At 40.4% G+C, this 21621-nt stretch overlaps 1 protein-coding gene across 5 annotated transcripts in view; it reads right to left on the minus strand.

Moving 5' to 3' along the window:
- The window catches only part of BBX (BBX, HMG-box containing), a 143328-nt gene that overhangs the window by 50600 nt on the left and 71107 nt on the right, over window positions 1-21621 (minus strand). For all 5 annotated transcript variants that reach the window (XM_026058346.1, XM_026058349.1, XM_026058348.1 and 2 more), the window contains 3 exons: window positions 10206-10376; window positions 8378-8620; window positions 2021-2219 (listed from right to left, as the gene is read on the minus strand). In XM_026058346.1, the coding sequence (XP_025914131.1) occupies window positions 2021-2219; window positions 8378-8620; window positions 10206-10367 (604 nt within the window). In that variant the 5' untranslated portion in view covers window positions 10368-10376. The remainder of the gene's footprint in view (window positions 1-2020; window positions 2220-8377; window positions 8621-10205; window positions 10377-21621) is intronic.

The raw sequence follows: 21621 nt of genomic DNA on the forward strand, positions 1-21621 counted from the left end.
AAAGGAAAGGAAGATTTTTACTCTGTATAATACATTTTCCAAAATGAAGTGTGTCATATAAGAAAAAAATTAAGAAAGTGTTTACAATTACTAACAAGTAAAATGCATTTTTCTGGAATGATTCTGGAATGATACATTCCCTGTCCTGAGGAAGCTATCTGCCTTGAAGATGCAAGATATTTGGTAGCATTTCAAAGGTAAAGGTGTTTCTATGGCTGCTCAGCTACTTTTTAGTTCATTAGCCAGCATGCAGCCTGGATTTTAAAAGAGGTTACATTGGACAGAACAGCAGGACTTGAACTGAGTTATCATGCCCCCTGCTACGGGGGAAGAACACAACAAAACCTATTTATCATCAACTGGTACACAGCTGCCAACATGACAAAATAGCAACCTATTCAGCATGGTGGACTTCTCATGATTCAGATGCTGCCAACTTCTCTATCAGGAGTTGTCGTTGCTTTATGGGCTGCTGTTATACTTATGAAATAGCCAACCTTCATTGGCATAAGGACTGCAGTGAGACCCCTGTGCATTACTATACTCACTGATTTGGTCTGTAGTAAAAAGCTCGTATGTAACACAAACAGGGCCTTCTGAAATGAACAGCTCTATAGATAAAGCAATGGGTTAGAAATTAAGAGTGACAAAAACATCCAAGTGGAACCTGATGAGAGCTTGCTTTCAGGTCTCTGTCCTCCACTCTTACAGGCATTGATCAGAGATCTCTCTGTAACAGGGAAGCCTATGGCTGGGCAGTGCCACAGGAGAGCTGGGGACAGCACCCAGGCAGAACAAGACCTACTGCTTGCTCCTTGCATCAAGTCAAGGCACCTTTAAGGAGCATAAAAGTTACTCCTCTGATAGCAAAAGCAGAATGGGATGAAGAGACTTGCGATTTTCAGAACCGGTCTGCTATGTATCATAACTATGTAGCATGAAAACCTTCATTTTGAATTACATTTCACAGTTCCTTCATGCCCAGAAGGAATTTCATTACAGGAATTTTCATACTGCTAAACCGGTAAAAAGCATATACAAGCCTTTTTATCCTTTTACACTTGCTCCATAAAAACATTTTCCACTCTCTAGAAAACTCTCTGTCTCAGGAACTCTCTAGGCAGAAAAGTCTTATCTGTCACACACTTGCCATAAGCTAGGTAGGATACGACAAAGTTTCAAATACATCAACATTTATAAAACGAGAAAACAAAAAAGAAAAAAAGAAAGAACAGGGCAGGGAGGAAGAGAAAATTACTTTCCACCTTGCATCTTAGGTTTTTAAGCTTAGGTTTTTAACTTTTACAGAGACATTAATGTCTCTGTATTTCAAGGTCACGACTGTGACAGTTTGCTATTTGTGTTATATCAGTGAAAGTGAGAGATTATCTGCCTTTCACCAAGTACAGGCTCTCCACTTACACTGATTTTTTTTTTTAAATATTTAGAAAATTGGAAAAAAAAACCCACCATAATGGGAAAAAAGAGCAGATTTTAGAGAAAATTAAATTACATTTATTTTGATTTAAATATAAAAAGTTAGCTCCATAGGTACGTTCATCTACAGAAACATTAACACCTCCAACTTTATAGACATCCGTAAGTTATTTTGTTTACAGCAAGTTGCTAAACATGGTATAATGCTTCATGAAAAAGAATGCACTCAGTCAGCACTATCCTTCTTTGACTAGGAAATGAAAATGTCCAGTTCTAACAGCAGATAAGCCTGAGCTAAAAATAAATCAAATCTGGACCCCAAATGGCCACATTTTAAAAGATACCACATATCTGGACCCAATTCTAAAAAAGCGATCATGCACTTAAACTCAGCCCTCAGAAAAATGTTGCACAGCTGTTATGCATAGGTTTAAGAATAGTCTTGGCAACTTAATTTGGGGACATGAAAGGTGTTTACACTATGTTACCATCTGCAATAAGGAAAATTGGTCTTGCAATTCAAAGTCACATCCTCCAAAAAACTAAGGATGCTCCRTGTGAGAAACAAGGCTGGAAATCTCACCTGCCATTCCGAAGTTAAGCTGTGGCATTTCTTCGCTTTTTGCCACTTTCCTGGGGCTTGGTAAATCTTTTGCAGAGTCTGAAGAAAAGGCCCACAGCTTTTTCCTGTTTGTAACAGTGGATGTCTGAGTTTTCACAGGTTTGTTTGTTGTAGGGCACCACCTGTACCCTGGATTTGCCTTCATGAATGCATCCTTGTACTAGAAAAGAAAAGGATAATTATCAGTCACACCAGTCAGGACGTTATACTACCTATAGGACAATGGAGTGCACTGCTTGTGAGATGGTTTAATTCAGTATCTGATCTTTAAATTTTGTGATTTTCTAACAGTGTTTTAATCATATATTACAGTCTGACCACCAACACAACCTAACATGAAGAAATATTAAGATAAGAAAAGCTGTATTTAAAACAGTAGGGTTTCTTTCATCTCCAGAGGGTTTAYGACCCAGAGCAGGCTTAAGTCCTGATCCTGCAAACTGCTCCCCAGTGCCTTTATGGTGCTCTGTGTCTAGGAGCCACAGAAGACAGCTATTTAAATTCTTTTGCAGGTACAATCTTTGTTTGCATTCTAGTTTCAGAAAACATTCACCTGGCAATAAATGTAGCAGGATGCTCCTCATCCTGCAYTCATTTTTCTCTAATAATTCTATATTTTAGGATATTTGAGTTATATTCTTTCCCAAACCAGGCATATTCCTTAGAAAATAAACAGCTACCAGTATCATCTCATTTTCAGTGACTTCCGAGAGGTCATCCTAGCCTTCCTTCCAAAATTTATCATGCTGCATGGCAGCATTAAAACAAACTGTGACCATTTAAAACTTTCTTTGGCCTTGAGCACACACGCACACATCTTAGTTGCTTGGTACATTCTCGGCATGAGGCAGCAAAACAACCTAAGCCAGACTACACATAGAGGGAAAAAAAGCCCTGGATTCTACACAGTTTGATAGGGGGGAGAGGGAATCTACCTTTTTCCTGAAAGCCTGACAGTGACATTTTCCAAGTACCTTGCTGACTGGACAGAAAAGATCTTTGAAAGTTAGTAGCAACTAAAAGAGTGCATTTCAGTATTTTGGATTTGTTGCTCTGCAAGGTACTGAATGGAAGATTCAAAGGAAGCAGCCACACGTTCCAGCTGCAAATGTTTGCCCAACAACTGATGCAGATTTAGAGCACTCATTTCTGTAGGAGGCTCCCGAGGAAGGACCCCTGCTCACAGCTGGGAGAAGCAACTGGATATCTTCTCACTCATTAGGTGGTTCTTGGCAGAGGCAAATGACCAAACCAGCAGTTTTATCCTGAACTACATGGCAGGGCAGTGATTACACATGCTCCCTGCTGCCATCAGTCCCAGTAATGTTATACAAAAGCGTGTACGCTTCATACACATGCATGCGCAGAAACACACACACAGGGGAAAAAAAATCCCTTGGGTACCAAAGAATACAGGAGATAGCAGTCTGCAAACCTTGTCCTCTAATAGAGTTACTGCAGTGTTTTCCCAGATTAGTACTCCTCTGACTTGGAAATACTGGCATGCCTCGTGGCAGGATCATCATCGCATCTGTACCTCTTTTACTTTCATTTCCATCTTAATCTATCAGCTGTCACTGTCTACTTCCAGACTGCAGCAATGCTAAAAATGATTCATTTTACAAGAAGCACAGCACTGCGCGAACCTGCTGTGCAAAACCCTGTATTTATAGAAATGGCTATAAATAATGAAAAACCTGTAGGGACTGCTGACCCATCTACTCACTGTATTTTCTGAACAGGGCATATGTATCAAATTGGCAAACTAAGGACTGTGACACCTCTCACCTCCCCTCTTTTCCCTTTTTCTTTGTTTTGTTTGGGAGTTCATTTCACCAGTGAATGCACACCACAAAAATAGCTTCACGGAGGGAAGGGAAGGGGAGGGCATAAGGGAAGAGGTGGAAAGGAAACGCACAAAGAAACAGCTTTGCCTTCCATTGTTAGAGCACCAGCCCACTCATGAATCATGCTTCCAGCCCACAGAGTTAAAAGCCCAGGATCTCCAGCAACAAAGTACATAAGCTCTTCCTATCAGCGTTGCTGCTTTGAATAACTGAATTATTCTATGGATTAACTTGACAATCCAACAGGCTGCCCATCAAATGAGAACCATAATGCATGCCATTTGTAAGACAAGGTGGTGATAAGCTTTTAATCACTTTCCTACAAGAGCAGTTCAAGTGAGGTGGTGTATTAATGGAATTTTTCCTCTGCAAAGCCAAGAATTTAACATTAACTACGCTCTCCAAAGCGGAGGGAGGAAATACAGCGAAGACAACTCCTTGGCTCCTTCAGACTCCTTTCAAAATTTCAGCACTTGAGCTAAATGGGGAAAAAAAAAAAAAGTCTGAGAAGTTAAACAATGGTCAAGAAGTAGTTTTATAAAATGCATACAGGGGCCTGATCCAAATCTCAGAAAGACTTCCAATATTGATTTGCATGTCTATTAGATCAATGCCTAAAATGAAGAAATATTTCTGCTTGCCAGGTCATGAGAAGATAACTTAAATGAGCTCCACTAATACGAAAAAGCCAAAGGCAGTTGTGCAGCTTACTGTTTTCCTCCATTCAACCAACTGTGCAGTAAGCCAATATAACACAGTCAGCCTAAGGAAGTCTCTAAAGTCACTTAAAAAAAAAAAAAAAAAAAGGGCAATGTGGTTATTCTGGAACGTAAAGACATCATCTTCATTTCCATGCAGAGCAGGGCATGGTGCTCTCTTCAGGACCATCCTGCAGGATCAGGCCCTGTAATTCCAGGTAATATAAAGGTTTGTGAGATCGGTTTGATGCATCATTTCCATTTTGTGAATGCCTGGGAAAGGATGCATTACGTGACAAGACGGGGCAGCTTTAGAGCTGAGGTTAAAAAAGGTGCTGCACATAACTGTAACTCCCTGAGTCCCTGTCATCACCAAATAAAAAAGATTTGCTTTCTCCAGTGTCATGGAAACAAAAGCTCAGAAAGTGAATTCAAGTTACACCTCAGGGTAGCAGTTAGCACATGCTTAACTTTAAATGTATGCTTAAATTCCACTGACTTTCTACTAAAAGTCACATGAATCCCAGAGATCTAGGGAAAAAAAAGAAGAAAAAAAAAAAGAAAATACTACACTGTTTTTCATTCCAGAAGGATACAGGTTTCACATTACATGTTATGGTCCATACGTCACCCAACCAACTTGCCAGACTGCAGCCAGGAAGTCAGAACATTTGTCTCCTCCTCCTTTGAAGTGGCTGCCAAAAAAGCAGCAATAGCAAGCTCCGAGTCCAACTGACTTTATCTGCGAAATTGCTGGCAGAGCACTCGCAGGGAGAAGTGTTCAGATCTGCCACTGAATGGCAACAGCCTGGATTTATCAGGCTGCTCTCTACAGGAAACAATTCCCACCGCCTGGATCTTGCTGATGCAAAGACATCTTTAAAAATGAAGTGTGTTCTAACAAGGGAAACAAGGCTTCAACAATAATAACCTTGCTGGATATTTTCCAAGCCAGCTGAATATATCCCCAGTCCCCGACCAGGGCAGTTGTAGGGAAAGTCCTGTAAGAATTAACGGATGAACACTTCCCCTATTACTGTAGTAACCAAAAATGCTGGAGTATATTTATGAGTCTTCAGAATTCATTTTCTCCTCAGTGAAGCAAAATGGTAATAAATGGCACGAGCACTTGTGGTTTTACTTGGAGGATTTATCAGCTGTTGGGCTTACGCCCTGTATAATGAAACTTTCAAAGTTACGTTGACCTGGGAGGCCTGCAGGATGCAAACAGAATGCCTGCTTCTAAAGAAAACACTTGCAGAAACTCACGCCGAGTTTTGCAGGTGCAGTATGAAGTCTCAAGGGCAGGTGCTGCCGTAAGAGAACATAAACCACAAGACTTTAAAAACAGGGAGCATGGGGCCAATTTTTCTAAGATATTAAGGCACCTCAAGGTGCAGACAGGTACACAATGGGATTTTCAAAAGTGTTTAAATGAACCATACACCTGATTATCCTCTCAGTAGGAATCAGGGCTAGATGTCTAACTCACTAGGAAACTTCTCCTAATTCCACTTGGCAGAGTGTTTGAGTGCCTCACTATCTTAAAAAATCTTGAGATTTTGCCTATAGCTAGACATATGTAAGTAAATAAATGAAAGCCTTGATCTGCACGCCTGCTGAGGGGAGTATCCGTTGCTGGTGCTACGCAGGTAAGAAACTGCAAGTTGCTCACTTGATGCTTCATCTGAGCAATCTGTTTTTGTAAACTCTGCCTTCCAGTAATAAAAACATTCTTGAGATGTGACAAAACCAAGGGCCATAATGCCACTGCAACATGAACCACTTCTATGAGGGCCATTCACATCTCTGGATTTAGATGCTCGGAGTACACAAGAGGTGGTATGGGGCTAGTGGATACGACACAGTATCTATGGGAGATGTGTGCCCTTCCAGGGCAGTGACTGGAGGCCACGCACTGTGTCCTGTAAGTCTAAAATGGCACTGAAAAGCTACATTTACGTAACTAAAGTTCATCTGGTGTATTTTAAACCTCAATGTACTTAGGCATTGAAATAGAAGACTACTAGTCCAATAGTAGTTTCAATATATGGTTCTCATTGCAGTTGATGTTAACATCCTTTTGACAGTCTCAGTAAACCTAAGCATAAAAATTAGTGTTAAAACAAACAAGCCCTCCACACACACAAAATAGGCCTGTCTGTGAAGAAGCTCCAAAGACGTTTAACAGCACATTTTAGTTGCTAATTATTGTTGTACTATACAACTGTTTAAAGAATAAAAATTATACACTATATCTCTTCTACATATTCTTGGAACTAGTTTTAATGATCTCGGCTACTTATTGTTTCTCTTTAACACTGAAAATACTACTTGTTCTTCATGCCAAGGGAAATAAATAAATCACTACAGGAACAATGATTTCTACAACAGTATGATTAATAGTTACAGATCTGTCACTTCATACAGAAGTTCTGCTATTATTTTCCTCCTTAATGAATAAGTTTCCTTCAGCAAGACAAAAAGCTAAGAAAAACAGTCACATCAGGTTTGTTTCTTCCAAAAATGTTTTCTACAGTTTCATCTTTCCTTTCTGTCTGTACCAAATCTTCTAATTGCCTTTTCCCCACACATTTAAAGAAGTGTCACTCTGTAAGTGACAAATTTGTAAGTGGAAAGTAGAATAAATCAGGAATGATTAGACAAAGCTGAGACTCTAATTCTTCTCCACCGTGCCACAAGCATGGGACTACAGAGGTACTACAGACCCTGCTTAAAAAGGGCCTGCCATGCAGAACACTTCATTTTTCTTGTTGACCTCTCCACGCTCACACTGAATACCCAAACCTTACATACATGTGTTAACAGTAGCTGACAACTTCAGGTTACAGGAAAGGTACAGATAATGGTTTCCCCAACTGTTCCACAGCTATCCTTATTTTTTGTAGTACCCTAGCATTACTCAATGAGTGAATTATGCTCTTTCTTCTCCCTGGCCCTCCATTATCTTTTCTAACATTGAATTCAGTGGTTACCCAAAATCTGTATCATACAGGTAATTACTGTAATCTGTATTGCAGACCATTCTATTTGGAGCCAGCTTACTGAGCAAGCTATTTCCCCAGATACCTCATTTAATTTTTAAGAAGATAAAGATATTTTGTGAAATATGGGGCTAAATCTCTTTTCCTGGTTCCCAGTTAAAGGACTTTGACTGTACACTGCTCTCTCCTTCACGGATTGGACTCTGCCCCACCAAAGGCTGCTGTATCAGAAACTGGTAACAATGCAAAGAAAGAGTACTTCACCAACATCAATAATTTTAAAATTCTTTAGTTATCATCAAAGGTAAAAAGGGATTAATTTTTTGATCATGTTTTTGGTTTGGTCTACCTATGTTATACAACAACCTATATTATGAATAGCAAATGCACAGCTTGAGGTATCTTGAAGTATCACTACAGTCAACCGATAAGGAACTGTACTACTTACTCTGTTTTCCATGGGCATACTCTATCCACATGTTAGCACTTGCACCTCAAGAAAAAAGTATGTATGTTTTGTGCAGAAGACCACTAGAGCCAGGTCAGTTTGTATACCCAGACCAATTTCTTTGCTTTCTAATCCAAAAGATCCAAAGAATCAGAGCAAGGACAACAGCAGCTCTGGGCACTGTAATTCTGGTGGGGAAGCTGGGGAATCCACAGAAGAGAAAGACCCCACAGAAAGCATTTAATATACTAAGAAACAGAAGGCAGCCTAACTTGTAACAAACACCACTTACGTCCATCTGTCATGCAGACAGTACATACCTCCTTAGCCATGTCAGTGTATTTTTGCTTTTCTTTTGGATCTAGAACGGCCCACCAATCTGCCAGTATCTTGGTTGCACCACGATTATCCAGACGGGGGTGTTCTTGTCGCACGAGAGAGCGATGGCGTTTGCAGAACAAGAGAAATGCATTCATTGGTCGGCGAGCTCGCTGCTCCGAGGACTCGTCATCTTCGGTTTCATCAGCATCCTGCTCTAAACCATCAGCGCCAAGAAGCTGCACCTAACAGAACCGAAAGAGATGGGTTGTAAATTCAGTTTATTCATGCTTCCCAAGGGGACAAAGGGTTTGTGTGTGTGTGTGAATGACGAGAATATACATGGATATACACAGCTGTCTCCAAATGTCAACCATCTCCTACAGAAGATCAGGAATTCTCCATCAAACCTCCTCATCTGAAGGTCCAAGGTTCATTCATGCTCTCTCCAAGACTTAAAATCAGACTTGCAAGTGGAGCAGGTTTCTAAGCCAAGGACCATTCTCTAAGAGCATTCCTAAAGGTGCTGAAAGGAGGAGATCCTCCCACACAGACACACTAGAAATCATCCTAGTGGGATGAAATGGGCAGAGCTACCTTGGACCTCCGTCAGGTGAGCTTCCAACTACACTGTGCACAGCAAAGGTAGTGTGTAGATGCAGTTGTTCCCCCAGCTCCTTCCATTCATTTTGCTGCTTGTGGGCTGTGCTGCAGTACAACCACCATGCAAGCATCTGCTTGGCTCCAGAGGGCAATTCACAGCAGAATACACTGCTGAAACAAGGTCTCTCAGCTCACAGACCAGCATATCACACTGGCAAGGACTGTACCACAAAAGACTAGTTACAACTATATGACATGTAACACTGTATGAGATGGGAAGCCACTTCCTATGCAAGTGCAACGTTGCTATTTTATACTACATTGTGAAAAGTGATCCATAAGTTCAACAGAAAGCACTGTCAGAGTATTGGGCTTCTTCTAGTCACTCCTTATCCTTGTCAAGTTCACTCTTCCTTATCAGTGTGTGGCTCAAGGCAGCCTCCTCAGCTCTGACCTCTCACTTCCTGCCTTAACAAGGAATCAGGAGATACAGACATGAACATTTTCTCCAGGATGGAAACGTCACATCTCCAAAATCTATCACCTCCTATTCCCACTTCTGGTTACAGAGGATGAGTCTAACTGTACATTTGTGAGGTGCCACACTGTGGTGTCCTTATGAAAGGAGGATAAAGCCAGGGTCACTGAACAATACCAAAATGCCAAGCATCAAATCAGAGAGAGACTATTTCATCTGTGCTCCCAACATCCTGGAGGATAAGTTGAATTTCATGTGCAAAGATAGTAAAAATTGCTGCCAGCTTTTCATTTCTTTTTTTTTAATCTTAATCTTTCTTTGATCTTAAAAAAACAAAAGAAGAAAGAAAAGCATTAGCCTGGTATGTCAATTAGGTCACTAGAAGCAGAAATCGAGCATAGGCTAACTTCATGTCTAAAATAAATGATTAAAAAAATAACATTAAAAAACCCACCTTGAACCATCAAGACCAAAATGTGCATCATATTGTTAAAACAACTTGGTTAAACTCTTACAGTCTAACTCTAAAAACCAGGAGGGTTTCCAAGATTTTAAGTGTGAYTGACAACTCACATTTTTGCATTGTTTGCTATTTTCCTATAATTTCTAGCCTTGTGTGCACAGCATCACTTCTTTTTATTGGCTGCATTTGTTCACAAAAGGGAACAGCAAGAAACAAAACAAACATACCAGGGGAGAATCTGACCCGCCATTAACCTTCCACGGTCAAAGCATTCAATGAGGTCTACCTTATCAATATCTTCCTCTTCCTCCTCTTCCTCCTCCTCTTCAGAAAAGTCAAGGAGTTTCTTGGCAAGCAGGGGATGCCACTGAAGACACTTTCTTTTTGGTCGCTTCCCAGTTCCTTCTTCTTCTGTCGAATGATCCTTGTTCCTACTACTGCCTTTCATTACTGTGACCTGTCATGCAAAAATAGTCATATGTTCACAACAAACTCCTCAGCATAAATGACCATTGTCTGGATACTTAAACAAACTGGTGCCAAATATACGGGGTATTAAAACAAGATGCTGAGAAGTTTCTGGCAAGGTAACAGATAGAGGTTTATTCTATCAATAACAGCATGCTGAGTGATCATATTACAGATGTATCTTTTTCCTGTTTTAATATCTCCACATAATGCCCAGATCAACTAGTGCCATTCAGATTAAGAGTATGAAATAAGGACATCAGTCAATCCAGCTCTCACATGTGCTCCTATCCAATCTATAGCACAAAACCACTAACACTTCACTAGTCAAGTAAGTGAGAGACACTGTGGTTCTCTCACATCTGTGTCCACTGTAATATTTCATATTTTGCCACAGAAGAAGTCAGGAAATCCCTCTCTTTAGCAGCAGAAAACTTCACCCACCACTTCTCTGTTAATCATGCACTTAAATATAGCAATGTTGATGCAGAATCCCATGACACTATGAGCTGGCATTTCCCAAGTACCATTAAAAAGTGCAATAGGGAAATCTGACTCCCAGCCTGAGAAGAGCATATTAATACATGAATTCGAAGCAAACAACCAGAAGCAGTTACCCTGGCACTTCCAAAATACTCAACAGTAAGAGCACATGTACAACTAACAAAACAAACCATCCGCTGCATCAAGAGCACGCAGAACGTGAATAATATTTACACACCTGTCTCACATGTGCATATGTGTCCACACTAAATACCTCAGAACTACTGCTCAGTTAAAATACATACTTACTGCATGGTAATGTCCAGTTTAAGGGATGGCTTAAAAGATTTGCTATCCAGGTAAGAATTGTGCATTTGAAGGGCAAAACACAGCCCACAACACCTCAGAGCACTGAAGCCCACYGGAAGCAAGTGCTTCTGGAGCCCTGCTCATTTGCAGCCTCCTGTTCACACTGAGTAATGCCAGCGATAATGCCAACAGTCAAGAGAGCCGACTTCCCAAGAAAACAATGCAAACATCAAAAAGAACCACACTGGGAGAGGGGCAAGCCAACTAGGACTTCATAAACCTGCCAAAAATTGATGAAGTCTTGCAGGGAAGTCCCGCCAGCAGAATAAAGAAGCTGGGCTAAGTCCTGGTCCCAGAAATGAAGCCAAGAGAAGTTGTGTCGCTGGCTTTCAGGAGCACTGGGCTCAGCTATTAGAAAAGAGCTTGAGCCTTCTAGCAGCAAGACTGCATCGCACTTTAAGATGCTGATTTCTGGAAAATGCTTGCTAGAGTGCTAATGTTTCAGCCTACATGAGGGGAAGGGCAAGCTGTAACATCTGCCCAGGTCACCCAAACCCTGGTGCCACCGTCACAGTAGTTGCCTCACTGGAGCCACTTTACATAGCGGCATCCAGGAGCAACAGCCTCTCCAGCTCAGGCCACGTTCCTCTAAACTCCACCAATTTAGCAAATACTGCTTCCACTTTTCACTGATCTCTTCCCAGCGTGTTTCTTGTCAGTTTATTGATCAGCATTACAGCAACATGCCCTTGTTTGCTCCTGAAACGTGTGCAAGCAGCGGCCTTCCCCATTGATGCAAACAGCACAGAAAGCTCAGGGAACTTCAGACATGCTCCTCACCGGAGAAAATAACTGCACCCTGAAGGAAGCTAGTTCAGAAATTTTAACCTGCAAACATTTTAAAATGGCATTTTCCTGTATGCGTATTGGGTTCTGTTAGTTCCACCCTGCTCATCAGTAGTACCTGGCCCCTAGCGGTTAAGGACGGTGTGTGACTCAATAGCAGCTTTCTATTAAGCTCCACACTTCGCTGCTCCCATCATATTGCTTTTATGAGAAGCACRTTCAAACTTTTATTTCATGGCAACAACTCCTCTGTTAATTTTCTGTAACCAATACTTGTCCTTTCAGCAGGTATTATATGGAATATAATCATGCGCCATTTCACCTGAATCTTCTTCTGCAAAAGAGGATCCAACAAACGCACTAGAAATTAAATGCACAGAAACAAACAAAAAAAAAATTCTGGCTTTAAAAGAACATTAAAATGTGAAAAATCAAGCGGTAATCCAGTATCAAGAAATGCAAGACTAAAAGTGCTTCTACCCAACAGTAAACTCTGTCATGTACCATATTGCACAGCCTCTCCCATCTGTGTCTTTTCCTAAAATGCTAAACCACCATTTGCCTTTACGATTCTGTGTATTTTCTGACATAAATCAACGAGGTAGTTGAATTACCACTCTAAGAGGAACTTTAGCTTCTAGGGATAGGAGAGATTTTCAGGTTTGAGTTTGTTAGATAATGGTATTTTATTATTTTTGTCAAAAAAGTATGTGGCCTATTTCTGAGCAGGATACATGCACTGTAAGTGGAATAGTGCTACTCCAAACCTTACAACTGACTTATTAGGAGAGCTAATTGTATGGTTTCTGCCAACAGTCATTCATACACAAAATGAGTATTACTAGTAGCCCTCTCCCTTGTTAGGGTACTAGTGTGAAACTAAATCAATGCTTGGAGAGTGCCCCCATGACCCTCCTTTAAAAAGCACAGCTGAAATCTGAATGTTATTGCAGCCACAGTCATCTTTAAATGGCAGCTTTCTGCTTCCTGCCCTTCTAAAGACGAGCAAGATAGATTTTCCCAGAACTTAAGTAATCCCACAGTGTATTTTACACGTATTCTCTACTATCTTTAAGAACCTGCCTATACTCCATGCTGAACAAGGCAAGTGAAAACAGAACCTAAACAGGGGCCACCTTTCAAATCCGTAAGGGTTTCTCAGTGCATTATTTCTCTTTATTACTGCCTAGCTCACAAATAATTGTTTTTCTTCCATGCATGTAGGCCAGATATTGAACATCCAATTACTCCCTAAAATAAATTAACCAATGTTCACTGCACATTAGCGATGGAGTAGAAATATATACTCAGCTCCTGGAATTCAGTTACATTAATTAGGTTGCTTTCTCAAATTGTGATCTATCTTACCTTTGTGGTCGTATCAAAGCAACAGTTCAACTATAAAGAGTCTTTTTGCAAGGTGGCTCACCCTAATATCGGAACAAACATTTTGGAGATCTAAGACACAGAATAAATCAAAGCTTGACTACTATACAAGCACAGTTTATTAGCGAAAGACACACAGTCTCTCTTTCCTTCAAGTCTGGAGCAAATCTCTGCAAGGGCCTCAGTATGCATCACCTAGCTGCAAAAACCCTGCTGATTTAACTTCAGCAAGAGGAGGACTGAGGCCACAGATTGACTTCAAACTTTACTTTTACAGCATGGTCTGGAAGTCAAAAAAAATCCCCCCCTTAAGTATGCCAAGCTTATCCTCTAGGCCCCCTCTGCTGTCCTATAAAATAGGACATAATTCATAACATGGATTTGGAAAAGCAAAAGTATTACAAAACAGGGACTGAAGTAGCATATTTATAATTTTTCTCTCCTTTTGCTTATTCAGCTTCTCCTAAGTTTTGACCTAAACATTTCAGAGAAGCTTTCTGGTGCTCAGTTTTTGCTGATGTCTCTTACAGTCAAATGTAGGATGGGGAAGGCATTACGAAAAATACTCTAATTCTCTACTAAATTGCATGGGACTTTTTCTCTTAAAAATGGAAGCTGAGGCAGTGTGATGAACTTTTTTTCCTTTTGGATTGCTTCTCCTTCCATATCATTGCCCCTATACTTCATGGGTATTTCTGCCATAACTGTTGTTGTGCTCACATACAATTACTTAATTATGAGAGGAGCTGTCCCTCCAAAAAGCCCATCAAATGCAAAACACAATTTATTTTTTGTATGGAAGACCTCAGCAAGACACAGCATAACTACTTTAGACAAGATACATTTACTGCTCAAGTGAATGCATATATGATTAAATGACAGCAGAAGTTATACTAGCATTAATTACTTGTTGAATGGCAAAATGTCAATGGAATCCATTTAGTGGAACCCTCAGATTTGATTTATTTATTTTAATTCTTCCCTTGACATATCATCAATAGCATGTCAGTTACTTACTTTGTGTGGGGGAAGGGGAGCTGGCAGAGAGAAGCAGGCAAGATCAACTCTTTCTCTCCCACTCTCCCTGTGTGCTGGCAAGCAGTCTTACCACTGAGTTTTTGAAAGAAGAGCTGGATCTGGACCCTACAAGAACTGAAGCCTGTGTTTAGTTTGGTAATTAAATTGTTCCAGTGAAAGTCACAGAACAAGTCACGGGTAGGATTGCAGGATCTGAGGTTTAAAAGTACAGAATATACACAGCACCCAAAGTGCAATGTTTGCAATAGCTACAATTTATGTAGCATATCAGAAAAAATATAATTTCTTCCATAGCATCAGTAAAGGTATCATATCTTTTGAAGACAGAGGAAGTAGTTTTTGGAAGTTAGCAACAGGAAAAACAATTAAAAACAACTAGCAAGATTTTACAGGATATTTTTGAGCGTAAGCATAAGAAAGTGAAAGGGAGGAGGGAAAAAGGAGGACTATTCCAAAAAGGCATGACAAAAGTACAGAAAGCTTTGCTTAAAATGAGCCACATATGCTTTATAGCATCACCAGAGGATGCTTGTCAGGACTGATATTCATGATGCATTGACAACAACAGATACCTTTAGGGTGATGTTTTACACAYATCTTTAGTGCAGATACAGATAAAATGTGACAGAGACATTACACCAGTAAAAATATTTCAACAACATTTTCTTCAGCTTTTTTCTGCTGGCTACCACTGTTTTATTGGATGTCTTATAAATAYGTATAACTAATGCGAATTCAGGTGAAAAAAATAAGATCCCTTAACAAAAGAGATCTCAACAAAAGCGGGAAGAATGATTGTTTAGTTTTTTATGACATATGCTTCAAATTCAAATATGCAATCGCATGCAAGTCTTCCTTTTTTAAATGTTCATTAACAACAACAGTATTGTTATCCTCACCGACATTAAATTTTGCTTTCCTCCTATTTTTGTCTGTTATTCGCCAAACCTGATGTGGACAGGAGACTCACTTCAGCGGTCCTAATTTTGGCACTACCCGACACTTGCCCGGTGATGCATCACTCAGGATACTCTGTTAGCGCTGGCGCTGCACAAGCTGCCCTCCTCAGGCACTCCCCGAGCTACGCCTTCACGCTCGCTCCACTAACACCACCATCTTTGCAAAGGTCTTTAAAAGTAACGAAGCACTGCAAGGCATTGCTTGTAATATAGGCTAACTGTAAGAAACCCTAGACCTGCAAAAGCAGAACCCTGGAGATTTGAATTGTAAATACGATGTAGTCTCTACTGGAAGGTTTTTGTTGAAAGAACGCCTGATTTTTAGTAGCACTCATCTTGTTTCCATTAGGACAGTGGAAATGAATTTCCATTTTCCTGCTACCTTAAAATCACTTTCCTTTGGACTCCAGCTGGGCCCTCAGTTAAATGCATACAGATTGCTGATACAAAGGAAAGAAAGGGAAAATTCCAAATGGATTTCCACACCTTCTGCTCTGTTTTACACCATCAAAAATGTCAGCTCCTTTATACAAATAAACACCAAAGAGTGACAAGAGGACTGAACTACTGTATACTAATGCCTTGGTGTTTTGGGGTCTACTGAGTGAATGAAATGAGTTATTTCAACGAAGAAGCAGGAGACAAGGAAACAAGATAGCTTTCTCACAGCTCCTAGTGGGCTGAAGAGGTATTTTGAGTTTCACATAAAAGGAAAAGGAGGTTGCTGGTAATAAAATACACATAAACGAAAATAAAAGTGTTTTTAAAAATACGTTTCTTTTTAGCTCTAGAATAACTGAACTAAAATAATTCTGTAACGGAGGACAAGAACTAGCTGGTACTAATTACCGACCAGTCAGTGAACATATTCTTTACTGTTTCACAGCAGAGAGCATTAATGAGCTTTCTAACTTTCACAGATGTGATGGTTTAATAGGGGCCATGCTGAGCCAAAATGGAGTTCTGTTTGCAGGCAGAGGTTTGGGAGAGACTGGCACCACATGTAACTAACAACACAACAACAAGTCGTCCTTAATTGTCAGTGACACAGTCTTCCATTTTCGTAAAGGATTTTTAAACTATTCCTTATTCGCTTAAACTCAGTTCTGAGTTGCATCCTTCCTTTGTTCTCTTAACACAGGAGAACAAAGCTCATGACCACCACAAAAGCCAAGAACACTTTCGGAATTTTCTTTAAGTGAATCTTTCACGTGTACCAAGGGGGAATAAAAGCAACATATGATAAAAGTAAATGGATTTTAAACTTCAGTTTTATCCTTTCCCTGATCATTCACACATACACAAAAAATAAGATGCTCTTTGGGTTTTCTCAAGCAAGGAAATCAACTGGGTTTTCCTAGTAGGAAAAGCATTCTACATTTATGTTGAACAACTATACCCACCACCATTTCGATATCAAGATGATTCAATCTTAAAAAGGGGGGGGGGAATAAATGAGTTACTATTTGTTTTTTAAGTAGATATCCCTTAGTTTTGCTTTTGGTTAATACTGCCATAGTAATTCTTAAGAGCTATCCGTCAGAATGGTTGTGAGGGCATTTTAAGTACTGCATCTCTCCAAATCTGCTTTTAAAATGGACACTGCATGCCGACAGCAAATGCACAGGACAGAACAACAAAACCTCACACTGCTTTTTTTTAAATGCATGAGAAAACGTGCCTTTTCTGTGCAAGGAACAGTCTGCACAGATGTGCCTGTGTGTCACCACTTCAGGTAACCATATTTTAAAGGCTACTGAAATGAATCTTTCTATGAGGTTTAAGCATAATGTAAGAAGAACACTTCCCACCTGTACAAGAGAATTTTCAAAGCCGACTAGAGATTTAAGAGACAAAACCAAGCATCAATCTTGACTATGGGCTTTTCTTACACCTCAGCCAGAGAACAAATACAGCCGACTGGGTCTAAGCCAAGTGAGCATTTCAAGTAACATCCTACTTTAAATTTAGTATGTAAACCAAACTCAGGAGTATTGCATCAGCTATGGTACTGGAAAACAAAGATAAGCGTATCATGGTTATAATGCTAGCGAGTGCTTGCTGTCAGTAGGGCAAACTACTTGTTAAAAACTCATTGTAGCAAAACAGGTAGTCCTAGTCTAAAAAACACACTGAAAAAAAAGAAAATGAGACCAAAAATAAGAAAAAAAAGAAAAAAGGGAAAAGGAGAAAGCAAACAGAAAGAAAAAAGGAAAACAAACAAACAAAAAAAGCTCTGAGCAAACTAGTATCATTTAGCCTGACAAAGGCAAAACAAGAGGCTTTAAATACATAAAAAGATGTTAGCAAATAATCTGTTTTCCACATCCATGATGCACACTACAAGTGGGTGGGCTCCACTCGCAGCAAGGAAAAAGGACACTAAGCACTGGAACAAGCTACCAGAAGAACAGTACAGGAACAGTAGAGCAGACTGCCTGGGGAGCCTGTGACACTTCTATAGATAGAGGTCTTCAAGAACATGCTAGACAAACATTTGTCAGAGATTACTCAGGGATCCCCGATTTTGCCCTGGGCACATTGACCACTCAGGGTTCCTTCTGGACCCATGATTTTATGATATGGAAGGAAACTGAAGWGCTGAACAAACTGCCATTTTTTTTTTAAACAATAAAAGTAAAACAATTTAATCTAACCATGAAAAATAACTGATTCACAGTATTTCAAACACATAATTAAAAGATGAAGTATTTTTAAAAGTATTCAACATTTAAAAAAGATAAGTAGGATGTTCAGATGCAACTATTACGGAGTTTTGAGATTCCTCCCAAGAAGGACAACCCCACAAGTCTCTGGAGGCTTTGGTTATTTTTTTTCCGTTTGGATGTTCTTTGTCCAGTCTGAACTCCAGGTAACATCAACTTACTAGGTCAAACAAATCAGTACAATTATCTTACAACTGCCTGCATTGGAAGGTAAAAACTACAAAGCTTGAGTGAACTGACTCCTGATTCTACAAAAACCTTTAGGAAATGAGAAATGGTTTAGGATAAATGGTCAACCCTTTTGTTTTCTAATATGCTTTATCCTGAATATAACTGCTGAAAAAAGTCAGGAGTTCAAACACTACTGCAAAGTAAATTTTTTTTTTTTTTTTAATAATAAAATGATGTTGTAGACAAACATTTTCAAATAAACTTGCCATGGCTGGGCACAGCAGGCTCTGTTGTATTTTGGATCAAGCTTTTGAAGAAATTCATATGGATCAAATAGCAAGCCACCAATCCAAAAGGAAACGTTTGCTCTGTTTGGGCCAAGCAGTCCATGTTCGGCAGAAACATACCACTTCCACATGAAAAAGAAATTAAGAACCGCTCACAAAAACAAAACACATACGCACACACAAACAAGCAAACAAACAAATTCAACATCTCTTCAGTGGTATCTAGTAGTATCTATCAGCAGGTGGACTTTAGATGCAGAAACAAAAGGAAGGAGTACAGGGAATACATTTGTGTGATGGTCTAGCAGTACAGTACCATAACTCTGAAATAAAAGAAAACCAGAGAGAAGCACAAAGTAGCATATTAAGAATGATGGGTCATGGAAAACAAGCACGAGGCATCAGAAATGTTGCTATATAATGTCAACAGTGGCCAGGTTGGCACATGAAACGGCTGATAATTTTATCACAGCACCAGGACAAATATAGAAAGAAAGAGGAGGTGCAAAGGACAGTCAAGGGTGGTAGATCCCACAGCTTTTACGGGGCCACCAAAGTGGAGCAGGCAATGCGGGCAAGCCCACAGGTGGGATGTAGTGGGGCGATGTCCCTTCCTGCTCCCCAGTTGTGAGCGCGCCGCCAGCGTCGGGGCCAGCTCCTACAGCAGCACGAGGAAAGCCCTGGCCTTGGCTGCCTGCCCCCAGTGGGTCCTATTGGAGCGAATGAGCAGAGGGGAAGCCTGCAGCCCTGACTGCTTCAGGGCTCTGCCCCTACAGGCTACTCTCTCCAACTATGTCAAGTCACAGACGGCTATTTCAGGAAGAGGGAAACGGCAGTAAATACTTGTTGTAGGAAAGAGAAGTCAAACAGCCCTTATTAAAAGTATATAATTTAAACAGTCTAATGTAACTGACCATAACTGTGTTCTTTTGTATTAACTTCTTTCAGATTGCGTTGCTTTGTTTCACAGACCCTAAAAACAGTAGCTGACTGGATACTTATGTCTTAACCAAAACAGGCTTTTTCTCCTTGAATTTAAGTTACAGTATGGCATTTATGATTGCAGTATTCATTTCAGCCTTCAGCAGCTGCAGAGGCAGAAATAACAAACAAACAAAAAATTCAGCTAGGCACCAGCCACAGCTAAAGTTACCTCCCTGAAATTTTAAAGAGAATTCCATTACTCCAGCGACACACTCTAGTATTTAAAATTTCTGGCTCATAAACTGCAGGAGATAGAGTTTGTTATGGTAACAGCAGCCTTCCAGGCTAACAGGCGCTCTACGCTGCTTGACAACCAGCCTCTAGAGCAGGTCTGCACACAGCCATACGCATCCTCCAGGAAAATTAATCTGGCCTAGCAGTAACTGCCTTCTTTACCAGGAATTCCTCAAGAGCAGGCAGGGATTTCCCGAGGTGCACGCTCCATGAAGCACATACTCAAGTCAGCCAGATATTTGGGAGTAGCATCAGACCTCCTACACATGGAGATTAGGTCAGTCACCCAGGAGCTGTACTCGGACATCCCTGCTACCAAATGCGGCCCGCTTTAAAATGAAAAAGTAGTGATCCACCCTGCCAGAAAGCTGTGGCATCCTCTCATTCCAAAGTAGTATTTCTTGTCATTCCCATGTTTGCTGCCACAACGGAGCAGAGAGCCAGTAAAGCCTGGCAGGTGAGCAGCACGCAGGCATGAACGGAAAACAACCACGAAGCAGGGCTCAACCTACTTTGCAATCCTTCCTCCCACGGAGAGGGGGATAACGTCAACTGGCGCGACAAAGGCTGACGTCAGAGTGATCTATCAATAAAGCACTTTTCTTGCAGGGACACAGAGCCTGTGAAATGCAACCACCTCCCAGATGAGAGACAACAGCCCGTCTATAACAGCCCACAGCAAAAGCACAGTCTCCCAAATACTGACTTTCATCAAACTGAAGCAGGAAAGAAAATTTGAGAGACAGAATAGTTGCCCAAAAGTAATGTAAATGAGCATTCAGAACCAAGATACCACTCGCATCAAAAAATAAAAACAAAAAGCTTTGTGCTCCTGCATGACTGGGAGGTACCAGTGCCTGTTTGAAGAGCAGCTTCTCCAGAAAGACAGTCATTCCTGTGCTTTGCCATTATTTTAATAACATGCCAAAAAGAAAATCTCTGTGAAACATTAACTGACTCACCTGGGTTTTCCCTCTAATTTTTTCAAATCACTAAACAGCTAATCCTAACCTAGATCCTATCAGATCACAGGTAAAACAGCTACAGGAAATATTTAGTGGCTTTCAATGCATATGTGCTCTCATCATCAAATTCCCACGAGCGCATCTGCAGTTCAGCAAAAGCTTCCTCACTGAAGGGTCTAGGTGGGTAAAAGCTCAAAATCAATTTGAAATTTTATGTTAAGAGGGACGTCTTAGAACTTTGCTTAGAGCCTTCGAAGAATGAGATCCTCTGAATGGCGAAAGGGAATATAAAAAGCCAATCTTTCTGACTTGTCAATCTCAAAGGTTTATTTTTATCTCTAATAGGCATACAAATCGCTCCAGGGTCCAATGATGGCAGTAACACAACCAAATTTTTTAGCTCAGTACAAAGCAGCACAAATGAGGAGATGTTACTGCCGCAGACATAGCAGGGGAAGAAGGGTTGAACAGGAAAATTGTTTGACTCTCCTTTTCACCTCTTGTTGCTTGTGTCCTAGTGTCTTCTGCAACAATGAGACTGCGGCTGTGTCCATCGCTACTGTAGCCTGTTCTAAGGTTTAGCATGCGCGCAAGGAAGCTTTCATAATAAAATTCAGTCATAATTACTACCGGTGTCAGGGGAACCATATACCACCGTATGAGCAAATGAAAGAATTAGCCCCTTAATACATATTTAATAGGCCATAAAATATTCTTGCACAACTGAGTATTATAGTTCATCCACTTTTGCTTTCTTCAATTCAAGCACAATAGATTAAGATGGCTGTTCAAACAACCCCTCAAAACAGCTACCACCCACTGCTTCTGTGGAAGAATCAAGATAAA

Source organism: Apteryx rowi, unplaced genomic scaffold, assembly GCF_003343035.1.
Source record: "Apteryx rowi isolate R43461 unplaced genomic scaffold, aptRow1 scaffold_146, whole genome shotgun sequence".
NCBI classification, from domain to species: domain Eukaryota; kingdom Metazoa; phylum Chordata; class Aves; order Apterygiformes; family Apterygidae; genus Apteryx; species Apteryx rowi.